The sequence below is a fragment of the Schistocerca gregaria genome, chromosome 3 (assembly GCF_023897955.1).
Source record: "Schistocerca gregaria isolate iqSchGreg1 chromosome 3, iqSchGreg1.2, whole genome shotgun sequence".
Taxonomy (NCBI): Eukaryota; Metazoa; Arthropoda; class Insecta; order Orthoptera; family Acrididae; genus Schistocerca; species Schistocerca gregaria.
In genome coordinates, this window is record NC_064922.1 from 257,761,109 (window position 1) to 257,779,011 (window position 17,903).

Consider the following 17,903-nt stretch of genomic DNA (forward strand, 5'->3'; position numbering starts at 1 on the left):
GATGTTCTGGCAAAGAAACTACTCAGTATCTTTTCCTGTGGCTTGTAAATGTAGGCCTGGTGACACCAAAATGGTCGAGTACACTAAAGATGCCTCCAAATTGCAGTCTAGGCCCTTTGTTCACTCGCCCTGCTGTGCCATATTGAACAATGAAAGGTTATCAGCTAACGCGTGCACGTATAGTCTCCACTTTGAGCCCGAAAATGATACTAGTTCAAATTAACAAGAAACCAAATATTTTGATAATATATTCAGAATTATAAGTATTCGTCGTCTGACCAAAAATATGGACATAATATTAGGGAGTAATGAGTGAAACACAAGTAAGTTAAGCTCAATCTGAACGTGATGAATATGAAACTCTGTGCCTTTTATGGTCACATCCCCTATTAACACCTTATCAATTATACCATAATTGCCACACGCCATTGTGTAGCTTGTTGCAAGTAGTAACTGTCAAGGAAAATTTTTTCTTCTTTTCCAGGGCAAAAGATCACCTGTTGTAGAAGAACTGATTTGTAATACAAACATCAGTGAATTTAGTACTATGGTGCATGACTTGAAATGTCTTCCTTTAGATTTTCCCACAGTGTGGATATTATTAAGATTTCGGGCGTATGAGTTCTTGTCGCTCCCTGGTAATGTCTTCTGGTAGGGATGTGTGAGTACATTGTAAAAACATTGTAGTTATAGACTCGACTTCTCGTTATCATTCTGTATGCTGTCAGCGGACCTGTGTGACTTTAAAAGAGTTTCGTTCTATGTACTGCCAATGGGCATGTTTGTTTTTGCAAGAGTTTCTAGAATCATCACATTGGTCTGTGTAAGAGCCTAGATATTATAACTGCTTCACGATTATGTGAAAACTGTGAGGAATTCCATAATGTGCATGCATAGAGCTGTCTTTAGAAATATATAGCATCATAATGTGCACAAGAGGTTATGAATGTGTTGGTGTTGGTATAGTATTTTCAGTTGTGGAAACTAGGAGGTCACTCCCACTTCCAGAGATGTCAGACCATGGAGTCGCAAGATTTCACGCTAGTCGGCTCAGGGTGATAGTCCTTTCTGCATCAATTCTCCAAGAACAGATAATGCATAAATTTACACCATCATGACTCAAACCTGTTGAAATGACATTTGTCTTCATGAAATTGTTGGGATGGTCAGTGTTTAAACAATTGCATGGTATTTAAGAAAATAGAATTAGTGGAGAACTTAAGCCAGAATTTGAACATGTTAGGTTCGACGCTGAACAAAGAAAACCAAGTAAACATTGCAGAAATACAAACCCCAAAAAGGGATATTTTGTGCAATGCATCTTTCATCAGGTACCAATGTGCTGAATTAGCGACAAAGCATCAAAAAATAGTATTGTTTGGGCTCAAACATGTGAGGTATGACACATTTCTTCAAAAATTTTAAATTGTGAGCTTGCTCAAATTACCAACATTTATTGACAATTGATTCTGCTTAAAATAATGTGTAAGAAAGTGCTTCTAAGAAAATATTGAATCATATATCTTACTGATACATTAATTCATGAACTGCACTTTACTTTCTGTTAATTTGGAAAAAGAATGAAGTCTTCTTGGGGTAATTTGTTAACCTTTCTTATTTTAACATTTCATATTATGTTCCCTATGATTTGATTTATTACTGTCTAAATAATTGAGTAGTTATAATAGGTTGATTACCACTACAACACAGAGAGAACAGGTAAGTAAAAGTTATTAAACTGAAGATAGATGAACTAAATAAAAATAAAACCGCCAGCTTAATTAGAGATTTATTTATATCTGCAGTGACTATGTTATGTTAGGTATTTAAGGTATAACATCTTTGAAAAAGTGGAAATCTTTTTTTATATTTGATGCTATAAGTATACCTGTTTTCATTTTTTCTTTCCATTCCTTTCTTTTTTCTTTGGCGTTTCGGGTACTATTTCAACATTGAATAGGTTTATAAAGTAATTATCATCTACGGCTTCCCGTAGTGGCAAAATGTATAAATTTTTTTCTCTCTCAATCTTTTCCAACATTTCCAACCTTTCCTGCTCTGTATGTTCTTCCTCTTCAGTCTTGCCTTTTTTCTTATCTGATGCCTTTTTCGTAACAACTTTCTTCTCAGGAACTGGCGGTGGCTTGTATGTTTTTGGCTGATTAAGCTCATATGGTATATTTATGTCCTGCACTGGTGGAGCATCGCAAAAAGCCTTCTTTATGATCTCATACTGAAATGGGTTAGCAAATCTATAAAAAAGATTAGACAGAGAATCAGAATATTGTTTCTTCCACATTGAAAGAAAGTGTACTGAAATACATTTATATAAAAATAATGTTAACGCTTTTTGATGCTTTGCAGATACCAAAGGATCAGAAAAGCAATTTTCTGTAAACGCGTATTTTATGAGTTCAAACAAGGCAGAGAGCAAACAGAGGTAATTTTAACGGCTGCTTAGCCCATATTTTACTCCTTTTCAATTTATTATTATAAGTTCAGGGCATGAATCTTTTTTATAACGGCTGATGTATATTAGAGATATTTGATTAATGTAATGTATGTGCATAAAAATTGAGGTGAGCCTATGTACACAGTATATTTACTTTTACACACCACTGCAAAACATATGGCGGAAGGCTATTAAATTGTATCATATATAAATGTTTATTCCTATCACTGATGCAGCATGCGGAGACTCACGGTGGTACGTTGTTTTGCGAGGTGTCACACTCTACTTTTCTTTTTGTAATCTCTATGGGAGCAGTATGAAGGAGGCTGAATAATATATGGAATCCTATAAGGTGGTTTCTGTGAAATTTATTCGTTTCTCTTCATGTGTATGCTAGATAAGCTGTTTTAGTATTTCTGTCACTCTTTTTTGGCAGTCAGGCAAGCCTCTGAACAATTGCGCTGCCTTTCTTTATACAGGGTGTCCCAGGATGAATTTGTCAAGGTTCAGGGATATGACAGAAACGATCATTCAAAGGGGAAAATTTAGTAAATGTGGGCTCTCAAATGCATACCTTAAGAGCTACGAGCATTTCTTCATCTTCAATGCCATGAAACAAATCTCTTTTATTGCAAGCTTTCTGCTTTCCATATTTTCAGAGGAGGTTCTAAAATGCGTACCGTAAGAGCTATGAGATGTTCTTTATAGCAGCGAAGATGAACTATTAATCTCAGCTCTTAAGGTATGCAATTTACAGCCCGTGTTTAAGAGGCATTTTTTTATTGTTTTCGTCCATGCTGTCGCCTACCAGAATATGGAAAGCAGAGAGCTTGCAGAAGAAGACATTAGTTTCACAGAATCGAAGATGAAGAAGTGCTCATAGCTCTTAAGGTATGCAATCTAGAGCCCATATTTACTAGACTGTTTTGCTTCGAATAATTGTTCCTGTCATACCCATGCTACTGACCATTCCTCCTGAAACACCCAAGATACACTTCCATCTTGGACGGGCCTGATGTGGTGGCAACATACTTGGGTAGCATCCACAGCATGATATGTAAAAGTGTTTTGTAGGTAATTTTTTTTCTCAAACACAGTGGAATTTTCCAATATTTTATGCTTGAAAGCACGATTCACACTAGACGTCAACAGAACAGATTGGGCCGGCAGGGAGTATCACCACGAAATGGTGTGTTTACTGAGAAGCAACACAACAACAAATGTGTCGCCATAACATTTAAACACATCGATGTTTATTTGCTAGCGGAATTATACTCACAAAAACACATCAAACAATATTTATAAGAATATATACAGGGTGCGTCAAAAAATGTATACACACTTTGAACTGTCATAGACAGTTTATTTCCCGTTCTACAAGGTTAGATATCTGTGAGAAAGTAATGTTACGTTTCTTCGACAGGTGGCAGCAGTGGCAAGGAAGTAACTGGAACATGGCGGACGTCCATTTGAGCTTCGAAGCGCAGCGGCAGATAATTAAGTGGTACTGGAAGTTTGAGAACGTAGCTGCGGTTCGAAGACAGTGGAGAAGTGACTATGATACAGTACCACCTTCAAAGTTAACAATTACACGTCTACGAGACAAATTCGAATTTAATGGAACTGTGTGTTATGCACATAAAGGTCGATCAGCGCGTGATGATTCCACAACTGTGGTCTTGGAACTGTTTCAGCGTTCGCCTCAAAAATCTTCAAGCCAAGCGGCATGTGAGAGTAATGTAAGTGCTAGTAGTGTGCTACGCATTCTGAAGAAAGGCAAGTTTCGTGTGTACATTTCAAGGCTGCTGCAACAGTAAGTGACAGATCGAAGGGTAGAATTTTGTGAATGGGTTCAGGAGATGGTGAGACATGAACCAGGATTTATAGGTAGCATAATGTGGTCAGATGAAGCCCAATTCAAACTTAATAGAACTGTCAGTAGGCACAATTGTTTGGAATGGGGCTGAAGATAATCCTCACATAACAGTTGAAAAGGCTGTGAATTTTGCCTAGTGTAAATGTGTGGTGTGGTTTGTCTGCAAGGGGACTCATTGGGCCTTTCCGCTGTGAAGGTACTGTTACTGGAGAAACGTACCTAACAATGCTTGCTGGCTCCATATTCCCCGCCATTCGTGCATTATACGGTAATGATGAGTTTTATTTCCAACAAGATGGCAGCCCGCCGCACTATGGTAGGGACGTACGAGCCTACCTGGATCACAATGTGCCAGGCCAGTGGAAAGGACACAGGCGACCAATCGAGTTTTCTGCACGCTCTCCAGACGACACGCCGCTGAATTTCTTCTTATGGGGCACAGTGAAAGATGAGGTATGCAAAGGTAAACCACGTAACCTGGACACACTTTGGAATGAGACTCAGGTGGTGTGGGCAGAAATCTTATTGGATACTTTGGTACGATGTACGGAATCAGTGGTGACCCGTACTCAGAAATGTATTGATGCTGAAGGCCACCAGTTTGAACATTAATCACATTTGCAAAGTACATTTATTTTCCTAATTGGACTTTCAGCTTTCCATTTCCAGAAATTTAACATTGTAAAACGGGAAATAAATTTTCTATGGCGCTTCAAAGTGTGTATACATTTTTTTGACGCACCCTGTATATAGAGCCTGTTTATCTTATTCACTGACATACTCACGAATTCTTCCGTCAGTTCGTGGTAGACAAATTTCGTATTCAAAGGATGAAGAACAAATTAAGTGTATTTTTGTTCTACTGAAATTCGTTTATTTTGAACGGGTTTTCGACCTGATGTGCCATCGTCAGGAAATAATTGACTAGCGCCCACAAGAGACATTGGTGCCACAACTGACTTTACACAAGCCGGAATCATGAGAAGTGGTAAAGCCGGAAGTTGTCCTGCTACCGCCACGGCACTTTGTTCAGGGATAGATAAACTGTTAACATTTTGACTTATAATGTTGTGAGACGTTCAGTGCGTGCTAAACTGTTCCGTTGACATCCAAAGACTGCTGATCTTTCTGTAACGGTGCGTTTTGTTGCTGATTTATTACTGTAGGATCAATAAATAGATAGTGTGAGAGTGTGAAGACATCTACATCTACATGATTACTCTGCAATTCACATTTAAGTGCTTGGCAGAGGGTTCATGGAACCACAATCGTACTATCTCTCTACCATTCCAATCCCTAACAGCGCGCGGGAAAAACGAACACCTAAACCTTTCTGTTCGAGCTCTGATTTCTTTTATTTTATTTTGATGATCATTCCTACCTATGTAGGTTGGGCTCAACAAAATATTTTCACATGCGGAAGAGAAAGTGATGTGTTGTTTATGGTAAAAATGTATTTTTCTTTCACATGCCAGACAAATTCTGTGTCCCAGAACGAGCAAGGAGTCGTCGTTACAGTGGCATTCTGGTTCTCAACAGATATGGGGTCGTATGAATAAACGGAGGGTGTCCTTTATTCTAGAAATTTCGAAGAATATTCCCAGGTTTGCATGAATAAAGTGAGTCGAAGAAAATACTTCACCTGAGAACGTTCTCAGCTTGAGTAAAGCGTTCGGGAAGTTGCTCAACGTGAAAATTCTTCAATTTCGTATGAATAAAACTAGAGAAATTTCTCACAAGAGTAGAATATTATCCGTTTGTTGAAGTGAGCTCTGTAACATACTTGGAGATGACTAAGTACTACTAACGTTAAGTTTTACCGAGTTTTTTTTAGTAAAAATGGCAGGATTTATGTTGTTCAGAAGGCAAAAGAAGATATACGTATCCCGAAGAAACACTGATGAGAGAAACTGAAGTTTCTATGCATAATAAGGAAAACATTATTTGGCTGTCAGATCGCTGGCTTTCTGAAAATCAAGTAAGAAGAAGGGATGCCCTTTCAAACGAAGCGGAAATGAAAATATTTTTGCGCTATTTTGCATACCTGTGTTTTCAGACTGGTGTAGGCAAAGACTTAGGTATACACCAGACAATTGTGTCACTGACATTTCGGATGTTCTCCGTCATATTACTCAGACAGCACCTTTGTAGATCTGATATCCTGGAAACGTAGTAGAACTAGAAGCCAACGTCCTTGCGCAGTTGTAACAGCAGTTCCCGTCAGATCACCGAAGTTAAGCGCTGCGCGTTTGGCCAGCTCTCGGATGGGGCACCATTCGGGGCTACCGAGTGCTGTTGGCAAGCGGGGTGCACTCAGCCCCACGTGAGGCCAATTGAGGAGCTACTTGATTGAAGAGTAGCCACAGCAGTCACGAAAACTGACAACAGCCGGGAGAGCGGTGTCCTCACCACATGTCCCTCCGTATTGGCATCTGGTGATGCCCAAGGGCTGAGGATGACACGGCGGCCGCTCGCTACCGATGGGCCTCCAAGGCCTGTTTCGCCGATGTTTGTTTCTTTTTGTAGGATAACTAGAATCAGAAAAAGTTAAGTGACAAGCAAGGTCGGGGGCCCTCGATTGCACAAACTCACCAATCATGAAATCTTCTGTTCATGGAGATGGATGTAATAACCCAAAGGGTTTTGCTAGTATCAATGTGCAATTGACATGTGGCTATAGTGAAATGTTCACTAGGGTCGATGCTTTATAGGCAGGATCTGTACATCTACATCCACATCTACATTTATACTCCGCAAGCCACCCAACGGTGTGTGGCGGAGGGCACTTTACGTCCCACTGTCATTACCTCCCTTTCCTGTTCCAGTCGAGTATGGATCGCGGGAAGAACGACTTCCGGAAAGCTTCCGTGTGCGCTCGAATCTCTCTAATTTTACATTCGTGATCTTCTCGGCAGGTATAAGTAGGGGGAAGCAATATATTCGATGCCTCATGCAGAAACACACCCTCTCGGAACCTGGACAGCAAGCTACACCGCGATGCAGAGCGCCTCTCTTGCAGAGTCTGCCACTTGAGTTTGCTAAACATCTCCGTAACGCTATCACGCTTACCGAATAACCCTGTGACGAAACACGCAGTTCTTCTTTGGATCTTCTCTATCTCCTCTGTCAACGCGACCTGGTACGGACCACACACTGATGAACAATGCTCAAGTATAGCTCGAACAAGTGTTTTATAAGCCACCTCCTTTGTTGATGGTCTACCTTTTCTAAGGACTCTCCCAATGAATCTCAACCTGGTACCCGCCTTACCAACAATTACTTTTATATGATGATTCCACTTCAAATCGTTACGCTCGCATAATCTCAGATATTTTACAGAAGTAACTGCTACCAGTGTTTGTTCCGCTATCATATAATCATACAATAAAGCATCGTTCTTTCTATGTTTTCGCAATACATTACATTTGTCTATGTTAAGGTTCAGTTGCCACTCCCTGCACCAAGTGCCTATCCGCTGCAGATCTCCCTGCATTTCGCTACATTTTCTAATGCTGCAACTTCTCTGTATACTATAGCACCATCCGCGAAAAGCCGCATGGAGCTTCCGACGCTACCTACTAGGTCATTTATATATATACATGATCCTAGGATATCGAGAAGCTCCAATGTACGACAGACATAAAGAGAGAACCAGGAGATGATGTGGCATTGGACCGTCGTTAATGATAACATTCCACAATCCATAAAAACCTAATGAAAGCGCCTACAACAGGCTCCAGCACAGCAGAATGAAGCTGTTTTGGAAAATTCAATGGAGGAGTTGATTATTTCAATAAATAACTACACTGATATGACACTTCAAGCGTCTGTCATAGTGGCGAGAGTTACGTCAGTCTAGTTTGTCGTTTATCACCGTAGAAATGAAGAACTGACGGTTTCAGCTGCACTTTTGGAGTGCGTAACTTAGAACTGCAATTAGATACATGACAAAATTACATTGAGCAAATTGTGAAATTTTATTAAAAAGCCTTATCAGCAACTAATACCAAATACAGTTCATCTCCGGAATTCGGTCTGTATTGCACAAAATAAATATCACTGTTTACGATATAACTGCTGTAATAGTGAGATACGATTTTTTGTGTCGCTTTTGTTTTCTCCCAATACCGGTTGGTCTATTTAAGATATGTTTTCTCACAGCATAAATTTTTCATTTTTTGTTATGTTAGAAACAAGTAGCCGGACCAGAAAAATTAATAACAGGTTAATTTCGAACCTAGCGATCTGTTTCTCGTAACGAAACCGCACGGGCTACCATTTAGTACTTGCGTCATATTTAAACAAAATTATCTCGTGTTAAAAACTTCTGGCAGTGATTTGGTTTGGAGTAGATGAAAATGTGATATATTCGTAAGATATCTTTATTATAATGTGTTCGTCTAACTTTAATAACAAAAATGTTTCCCGCATTTCGAAAATTCAGTAACATCGTCATAAAATGTATTATCATAAACTGTCCGTAAATCGTCTTAATAAAGGGTTGCCGCTCATAAAGCTAAAATCTAAACATAGTGTAACTGTTCCTGAACGCTTTGAGGCCAGTTGCATATTGGTATATCGAATAGTTTGCCTTTTTGCGCAAGTTGAATGAAATGTAAGATTACGCGTGTGTTCTGTGCCGGACGTCACATCGAGATCTTTCTTAAGAAAGTGGGGAGGTAGTGAGGTATTGAGAAATAACTCCGTGGTCAGAGAATGCTTCGCATTTTTTATCCATACAAAGTTGAGAAATTTCTCAGATAACGTTATTTTGCTCTGTGAATCTTCTACGGAGAATGTTCTCTTTTTATGGTTGCGCACCTCAATCGGTAGAAACGGAACTCTTACATTGTTGTCCATCTGTCTGTCTCTCCGACTGTTAAAAAGCATTTTCTCGGGAATGGGTAAACGTATCAAGTTGAAGTTTATGCCCCTTACAGAGGTCTACGGTCCCTTGGCGGGGCAAAAATTTGAAGCTTCTAAGTCAATGTAATGAAAAGATACGACAATTTATGTCACATATTTTGATACACGCAAACTCACTCATCAAGACCTATAGGATACTTTCCGTCAGCCTGTAATCACGAGATGTGGCAAGAAGCACAGTTTCACACTACAAGCAAAGCAAAAAATCCAAAAATCGTTTTTGTAGTTACAAGAAAAAATATTTTTGTCATTTGTTATCTGTCTGTTCGTCAGTCTGTTAAGACCAGTTTTCCTCAGGATTGGGTTGACGTATTAAATTGAAATTAATGTCCCATACTAAAGTCTGTAGTCCCTGGGTGGTGTAGTAATTCAAGACTATCAAAAGGAAAGGTCATTTATGTCATATTTTGATAGTACGAAGGTCACCTAACAAAACCTATAGGGTACTTCTCGTTGACATAGAATCATGAAATCCGGCAGGCAGCAAGCTTTCACAGTATAAGTAAAGGAAAAGCTCCGCCAATTGTTAGTCTGTATTTATATCACGAAAAAATATTTCTTTGTCATACGTTATCACATTGTCCAACGGTTCTGAGAAACAGCTGGGTAATTTTCAAGCGATTCATGGCCCATTCGAAACATTTTGTAGAGAACAAGAGTGACGGTATATACTTTTCAAGATTTGCAAGAAGATAAGTAGAGATGCCCACGAGCTCGACCGAAATTTAGTAAAGGTACAATTCCAGAATGTTTTCAATCTCTAGCACATTATTTAAACAAACCAACTAACTCTCAGTCTGAGAAAGACCCAATAAAATCTTTACTGACTTGGGTGAAAATGTAGGTATAAATGTAGGCAGCTACAAATTGTGCTATACTGTAATAAACGATTTATAATGTTTCTACAGGTTATCAGTGGAAAGAATTCCAAAAATTCAAGGTAATGTAAAGATTGTCAGTTACAAATTTATTGCTAACTTACTCAGTTCAGCTGAAGATAAATAAATATACCTATATGCAAATAATCTCATACTTTATTCTCATAAATCTGATTCTAATTTTTTCATATTGGTTTTTCTGGTTAAGGAACTGCGTGACAAGAGAGCATAATTTGAAGCATATACACCAGTTTCAAGAAAACACCAAGCAAATATCTGGCCATAAAACTATTAAAACAATTATTTAAGGGAAAGGTGTGTTCACATTGCGCACTTTTTCTTGGGTCCCTGAATTTTTTATATGTCCCATGTACCTACCTCTAAGCAACTTTTAGTTACATTTTGATGTGTGTGTGGTTCAAAAGAGTAACGGAAGTACTTTTACTGAAATTTATTTGAGGATGAAAGCTGCCACGTTGTCTTCTACTACTTGCTGATACTAACCTTGAAACGGTACAGTAGTTTCCGCTTCATAAGCAGCAGGTTTTGCTGCTCGCTCACAACGGGAAATACAAACAGAGGCGGCTCCGCCGCCAGTTTTATTACACGACGCGGCCGGCCGCGGAAGCAACAGAACCCATGTGGACGGGTGGAGAGAAATGTGTCAGGCTTCATATTACGTATTTATATGTGTCGTGTATTATGCATTTCTTGTACGTGAATGTGAATCTGCACATGAACTTTCCTAATCCTCCTCATACCTTTCCGTAAAGCGTGGCCAAATCTTAGTTGGGAAGTCGTTCTGTAGTATAGTAGTGCCAACCTTATTCCTGGGTAGGGGATCAGAGAAGCACAGGCAGGTAAAAGCCGAAGACTTTCCAGTGTCACAAGATTTGGGGTGGAGAGGTTGGTCACGGCAAAGTGGTTCGACCACCCCCTCCACCAGGGCCCAGGAAGGCCTCCGCGTGCCCGCCATATTCTGGGAGTGTTACAGAAGACCGGTAAATGAGCAGACTTGCCCTCAGTGCGTCTGTCGCAATGTTCATGCATGGAAGAGAGGTGTTTGAATATTTGTACTAATTCTTATATTTCCAGCTTCGGATTGTGCAAGGAAATGAATTTTCTCGTTTAATTCCGGAAATTTGACTCCCTGTGTTAATGTATCTGGTCCCCAGTTTGCCCGTTATCCTCCTTACATAGTGGGTGCGCCATGTAAAATATTGGGAGACTTTGGTGGTATACATTTGGCCAACACAATTCCGTCTTACCCATAGAAATGTGCGTGCAGATTAGTATATAATATACCCCAGCTTTAAGTTGTAAAATTGTAATATCTGTAAACTGAAACAACTGCTGCAATCGCTGTAAAGTCGAGTGATAATGTTTAAAATAAATAGGTAATCAATTGTAATCAATCTTTAACATACCTTAAAAATCACAAAAAAGTCAAGTTAAAGGAATTTATGTAAAATAAGAGATATAGAATGCAGGGACCCACACATCAGCGTGTGAGCCCTCCAGCCCCTTGCCTAGTATCATATACACTCCTGGAAACTGAAATAAGAACACCTTGAATTCATTGTCCCAGGAAGGGGAAACTTTATTGACACATTCCTGGGGTCAGATACATCACATGATTACACTGACAGAACCACAGGCACATAGACACAGGCAACAGAGCATGCACAATGTCGGCACTAGTACAGTGTATATCCACCTTTCGCAGCAATGCAGGCTGCTATTCTCCCATGGAGACGATCGTAGAGATGCTCGATGTAGTCCTTTGGAACGGCTTGCCATGCCATTTCCACCTGGCGCCTCAGTTGGACCACCGTTCGTTCTGGACGTGCAGACCGCGTGAGACGACGTTTTATCCAGTCCCAAACATGCTCAATGGGGGACAGATCTGGAGATCTTGCTGGCCAGGGTAGTTGACTTACACCTTCTAGAGCACGTTGGGTGGCCCGGTATACATGTGGACGTGCAATGTCCTGTTGGAACAGCAAGTACCCTTGCCAGTCTAGGAATGGTAGAACGATGGGTTCGATGACGGTTTGGATGTACCATGCACTATTCAGTGTCCCCTCGACGATCACCAGAGATGTACGGCCAGTGTAGGAGATCGCTCCCCACACCATGATGCCGGGTGTTGGCCCTGTGTGCCTCGGTCGTATGCAGTCCTGATAGTGGCGCTCACCTGCACGGCGCCAAACACGCATACGACCATCATTGGCACCAAGGCAGAAGCGACTCTTATCGCTGAAGACGACACGTCTCCATTCGTCCCTCCATTCACGCTTGTCGCGACACCACTGGAGGCGGGCTGCACGATGTTGGGGCGTGAGCGGAAGACGGCCTAACGGTGTGCGGGACCGTAACCCAGCTTCATGGAGACGGTTGCGAATGGTCCTCGCCGATACCCCAGGAGCAACAGTGTCCCTAATTTGCTGGGAAGTGGCGGTGCGGTCCCCTACGGCACTGCGTAGGATCCTACGGTCTTGCATCCGTGCGTCGCTGCTGTCCGGTCCCAGGTCGACGGGCACGTGCACCTTCCGCCGACCACTGGCGACAACATCGATGTACTGTGGAGACCTCACGCCCCACGTGTTGAGCAATTCGGCGGTACGTCCACCCGGCCTCCCTCATGCCCACTATACGCCCTCGCTCAAAGTCCGTCAACTGCACATACGGTTCACGTCCACGCTGTCGCGGCGTGCTACCAGTGTTAAAGACTGCGATGGAGCTCCGTATGCCACGGCAAACTGGCTGACACTGACGGCGGCGGTGCACAAATGCTGCGCAGCTAGCGCCATTCGACGGCCAACACCGCGGTTCCTGGTGTGTCCGCTGTGCCGTGCGTGTGATCATTGCTTGTACAGCCCTCTCGCAGTGTCCGGAGCAAGTATGGTGGGTCTGACACACCGATGTCAATGTGTTCTTTTTTCCATTTCCAGGAGTGTAGAAAGGGCACGCTCTCTAAGTAGCACTCTCAAGCTCCCCTCCCCAGTTATCCGTTGCTCAGTTTTCACTCAGGGCTTGACGACATCAACTTTCATCTGGCGTCTCTAGGCAAGGAGGTTGGACGGTAATCTTTCAATCTGCAGCTGTTGTCCGTTGTGTAACTTGAATAATTTTAATTCTTCATTTGGCTTAATCAATATTTTATTTTTTAATGAGTTTTGCACTAGTGGTAAATGAGAGGTAGAATGTAAGCCAACGTCATTCTGAAGACCTATAACAATTCACACTTAGCACCAAGATAGAATTTGACGAAAGACGTCAGCAGGCATTAAGAGGTAATCGGAAGTATAATACGAAACACATGCCTTATATCTGGGTGACACAGCTCAAAATTAATATGATAAAATCTTTTTACAGAATTATTTTCGTAAAGGCCTTATATGAAATGGAGTGACCATCTCTGGAGGAAGAAGGAGACTGACTATGAATTAAATAGTATGATTACACAAACAAAGCGCAACCTACAAAATTTTTTCTTAATTTGGCAAGATGCTCCTGCCATATGAAAAATATAATTTCAAAGTTGATAAATTCTTCTCGGGTTGACAGCCGAGTCAATGCGTTGTTCTCCAGCAACGTTTCAGCAAGTTTCTTACTTGCCATCTTCAGGCGAAGTGTCGGGTTCACGTCTCGTCCTGGTCTTTATAGCCGCTGGACCACGAGCATCTCTGCATCCTTGGGCCGGGTCGGGCCAATCAAGCGCGAGCGGAAACGGCGCGGCGGCGCGTGGTGGGGGTGTGGGGGGGGGGGGGGGGGGAGCCGCGGGCGCCGGGGCGGCCTGTTTATTCCATACGCCGCCACCGACCTACCTCCATCGGAGCGCTCTCGTCTCATTCTTGATAATGTTGTATTCCACGCGCTGCTGAGTTGGAAGCCACTGTCCCGATTGACCAGGTTGTCACTAACCCGTATCTCCACTGCCTCTTTAATAACTGAGTCCCAGAAACCTTTCGCTCTACTCAGTCTCTTGGTTTCTTCAAACTGAAACGTGTGTTCTTCACTGAGGCTGTGCTCCGCTACTGCGGATTTTTCTTTTTGTCCGAGGCGGACGCTTCTCACATGTTCAGAGATGCGTTGCGTTATGGAACGCTGCGTCTGCCCAATATATTGTTTCCCATATTCACAGGAAATACTGTAGACACCCGGAGTTCTTAGACCCAAGTTGTCCCTCATTGAGCCCAGCATATTTCTGATTTTTGTTGGAGGATGTTTTTCTCCAGTATCCTGGAAATTTTGGCCGTGGGTGGTCCTGTGTATGGGAGGAACGCCAGACGTTTGTTGTTCTCATCTTCCTGAAGGTTCTTCTCCTTCTTCTTCTTGCTCATATGGAGAGCGCGTCTAATCTGCGTGTCGGAGTATACATTCATCTGGAAGGTTTTCTTCAGGTGCTGAATCTCAGCAGATAAACTGTCCTTGTCGCTTATGTCATGAGCTCTGCGGACCAGGGTAGTGAGCACGGATTTCCGTTGTGCTGGGTGATGGCAGCTGTTGGCGTTGAGGTACAGGTCTGTGTGCGTTTTCTTTCGGTAGACAGAGTGTCCCAGTGTGCCGCCCGGTTTCTTCATTATAAGGATATCGAGGAAGGGTAGGCACCCATTTTCTTCCATTTCCATTGTGAACTTGATGTTCTCGTGTATGCTGTTCAGATGGTTCAGAAATTCCGTTAGAGTGTCTTCGCCGTGCGGCCAGACCGCGAAAGTATCGTCCACGTACCGATAAAAGACCTTGGGTTTAAGGCGTGCTGTTTCCAAGGCGATATCCTCGAAGTATTCCATGTACAGATTAGCGATAGATGGTGCCAGTGGGGATCCCATAGCGACTCCATCCACCTGTTGGTAAAACCTGCCGCCACACTGGAAATATGTGGTCGTGAGTGCATGGCGGAATAATTCCACTGTGTCTTCGTCGAAATGATTTTCCAGTAGTTTCAGGGAGTCCTCTAACGGTACCCTTGTGAAAAGGGATATAGCGTCAAAGATGACCATAATATCATTTTTGTCAAGACGCCACTCCTTGAGTGTCTTAACAAACTCCGTAGAACTCTTGATGTGGTGGGGACATTTACCCATGAGAGGCTTAAGTAGTAGCGCCAGGTGTTTGGCTATACCATAGGTGGGAGAGTTGATCGTGTCTACTATCGGTCGTAATGGTACCTCTCTCTTGTGTATCTTGGGGAGGCCGTAGAACCGTGGTGTAACCAGAGCTCTGGGGTAAAGCCTTTTTATCAGGTTCTGGTCCAGACCTGAGTTGTTGAGAAGAGCGATGGTCTTTCTAGTTACAGCTGAAGCGTTGCTGGAGAACAACGCATTGACCCAGCTGTCAACCTGAGAAGAATTTATCATCAAGATTCGCCGAGAAAGCCTGCATTCTCATATATAATTTCAAAGGTTTTACACTGGCGGAAAAAATTGCAACACCGTGAAGGAGTTGTGCGACATATACGAAAGTTGGTAGGCGTGTTTCTTCATGTCAAAGATGGTGTCTACTCAGATTTCGTGCCTCTCTCAAAAGAGAGGCGTTAGTAGCGGCACTATGAGAATGCAAATCAAGTTTACTTTAAATTCGCGCTTTAACGATCTTGAGCGTTAGTTACCTTTGAGGTTGGACGTGGTGAGCTATGTTGTATGTATTGTATTGTATGTTAACCGGGGACCTAGAAACGACGGAGAGGTTCCGTCCCCGCCGCAGCCGCAGTGGCCCGCAGCCCCACGACGACTATCTCAGTCCACTTCACCCCTCCGCCGCCTCACACCAAACCCACGCAAGATGAGACGCAGGTCCGTGAGGTGACGCAGGGTGACTCACGGTGAGTTTTTGCGAACCACACAACTGAATGGTTCTGCGCACGTTAGAGCGCAGCGTGACGTGACGCAGTTCCTGCGCTCGGTGGCCCTGAGGGCCGCAGTCTCCTGTACGCAGTCTACTGCGAGGCTCACGGTGGTTCTGGCTGTTGGTAGTTGGAAATGGAGGAAAAGCTAATTGAAACCGTACGTGTTCGCAAAGTCCTGTATGATACAAGCCATGAAGATACTTTAAAACGAAGCTGAAAGCTGAGAAGTGGGAGAAAGCGGCCAGTGGTATAGTAGTGGCAACCTCACTTCTGGCTAGGGGATCAGATAGGTAGAACAGGCAGGCAAAAGTAAAAGACGTTCCAGTGTCACAAGATTTGGGTGGAGAGGTTGGTTACGGCATATATATATATATATATTATAACGGTTAAACATTGCTAAGAAAAGCCGTGTAAAATTACATGTTTATAGGTTATATATAATATATTAAAGAAATAGGTACCCAAAAACCATCCTGTATTAGAATGCAACGTTGTGTCAAAATTTCAAAGCAATCGGTCAAGAGCTTTCGGAGGTTAGTGGCTATACACAAACCAACGGAACATTTTTATGTATAGATAAATCATATATAGATCATAATATAGATCATAATATCTTACCTTAAAAACACAGCTAGTTTCTCCTTCGTTCAAATCGACCTTGCAGCGTTGCATCCCAGTCTGTCAATTTCATTCTTGATGAGACCAAGCGCTTCTTGGAATTGATCACGGTTTAATCTAAAATAGTTCGTGAATTTTTCATCATCAAATTCCTTAGTTGAAGCGAATTCCCCATGACTTAGTCTTCTTTTCATGTACGCACTTTTTTCTGCTTTTTGTTTCATCAAAGCGATCTAACACACCGTTTCAAACTCAAACTCAGAATCGGAATTCGATTCTGAACTTACATCTATTAACATAGCAGAGGTAGTCGCCACCTCTGCCAGAGCCAAAGTCCCTCAGCAAACTGCGTGTTGAAACTGCGATCCAACTTGTGATGCTTGTCGCCGTGACTCACGCTGCCGTGAGGAACTTGGCGTGAGCCCCCCTGCGTCACCTCATGGGACTGCCTTATTGTGCGGTTCGGCCCCCTGTGCCCCCACCCCCCTCCCCTCCAGGGAATGCCTCACACGAGACGAGTGTAACCCCTGTGTTTGCGTGGTAGACCAGGGACCAGGCGCTCCTTCCCGCCCGGAAAGCTGTGCGTTAGACCGGTGAGCTATGTTAGTCGAGAAAACATTTACGGTGGAAAAGACGGCATTATCAACACCTCACTGAGTTCGAACGAGGTCGTGTAACAGGGCTACGAGAGATTGGATGTTTGTTCCGTGATGTTGCAGAAATACCTGACAGGAATGTATCCACTGTACATGAGTGCTGGCAGCGGTGGTCACTAGGACGTACAGTCGCAAGAAGACCGGGCTAAGACCGGGCTCCCAACGGCCACGTGGCACTACCGAGAGGGAGGACCACCGTGTTCGGCGTATGGCTCTGGCGCATTATACTGCATCCGCAGCAGCTGGCATCACAGTGACAATGAACTGTTACAAATCGGTTACTTCAAGGACAGACAGCTCCGAGACAGACGCCCTGTAAAGTGCATTCCACTAACCCTGAACCACCTCCACTTGCGACTTCAGTGATGCCAAGTGAGACCTCACTGGAGGGCAGGGTGCAGGTCTGTTGTGTATTCTGGTGAAAGATGGTTCTGCTTTGGTGCCAGTGATGGCTGCGTGTTGGTTAGAAGGAGGCCAGTTGGGGGCCTGCAACCAACCTGTCTGCGTGCTACACACACTGCATCTACACCTGGAGTTATGGTCTGGGGTGCGATTTCGTATGACAGCAGGAGTGCTCTCGTGGTTATCCCCAGCAACCTGACTGCAATGCTGTACGTCGGTCTGATGATTCGACCTATTGTGCTGC

The 17,903-nt window shown here is 43.0% G+C and overlaps 1 protein-coding gene across 1 annotated transcript in view; it reads right to left on the minus strand.

Moving 5' to 3' along the window:
• Nucleotides 1-1,772: 1,772 nt before the first annotated feature.
• LOC126353825 (uncharacterized) overlaps nt 1,773-17,903 on the minus strand; it is a 68,238-nt gene continuing 52,107 nt past the window's right edge. Inside the window, exon 4 of the mRNA XM_050002946.1 lies at nt 1,773-2,252. Coding sequence (XP_049858903.1) covers nt 1,895-2,252 — 358 coding nt within the window. The 3' untranslated portion in view covers nt 1,773-1,894. The remainder of the gene's footprint in view (nt 2,253-17,903) is intronic.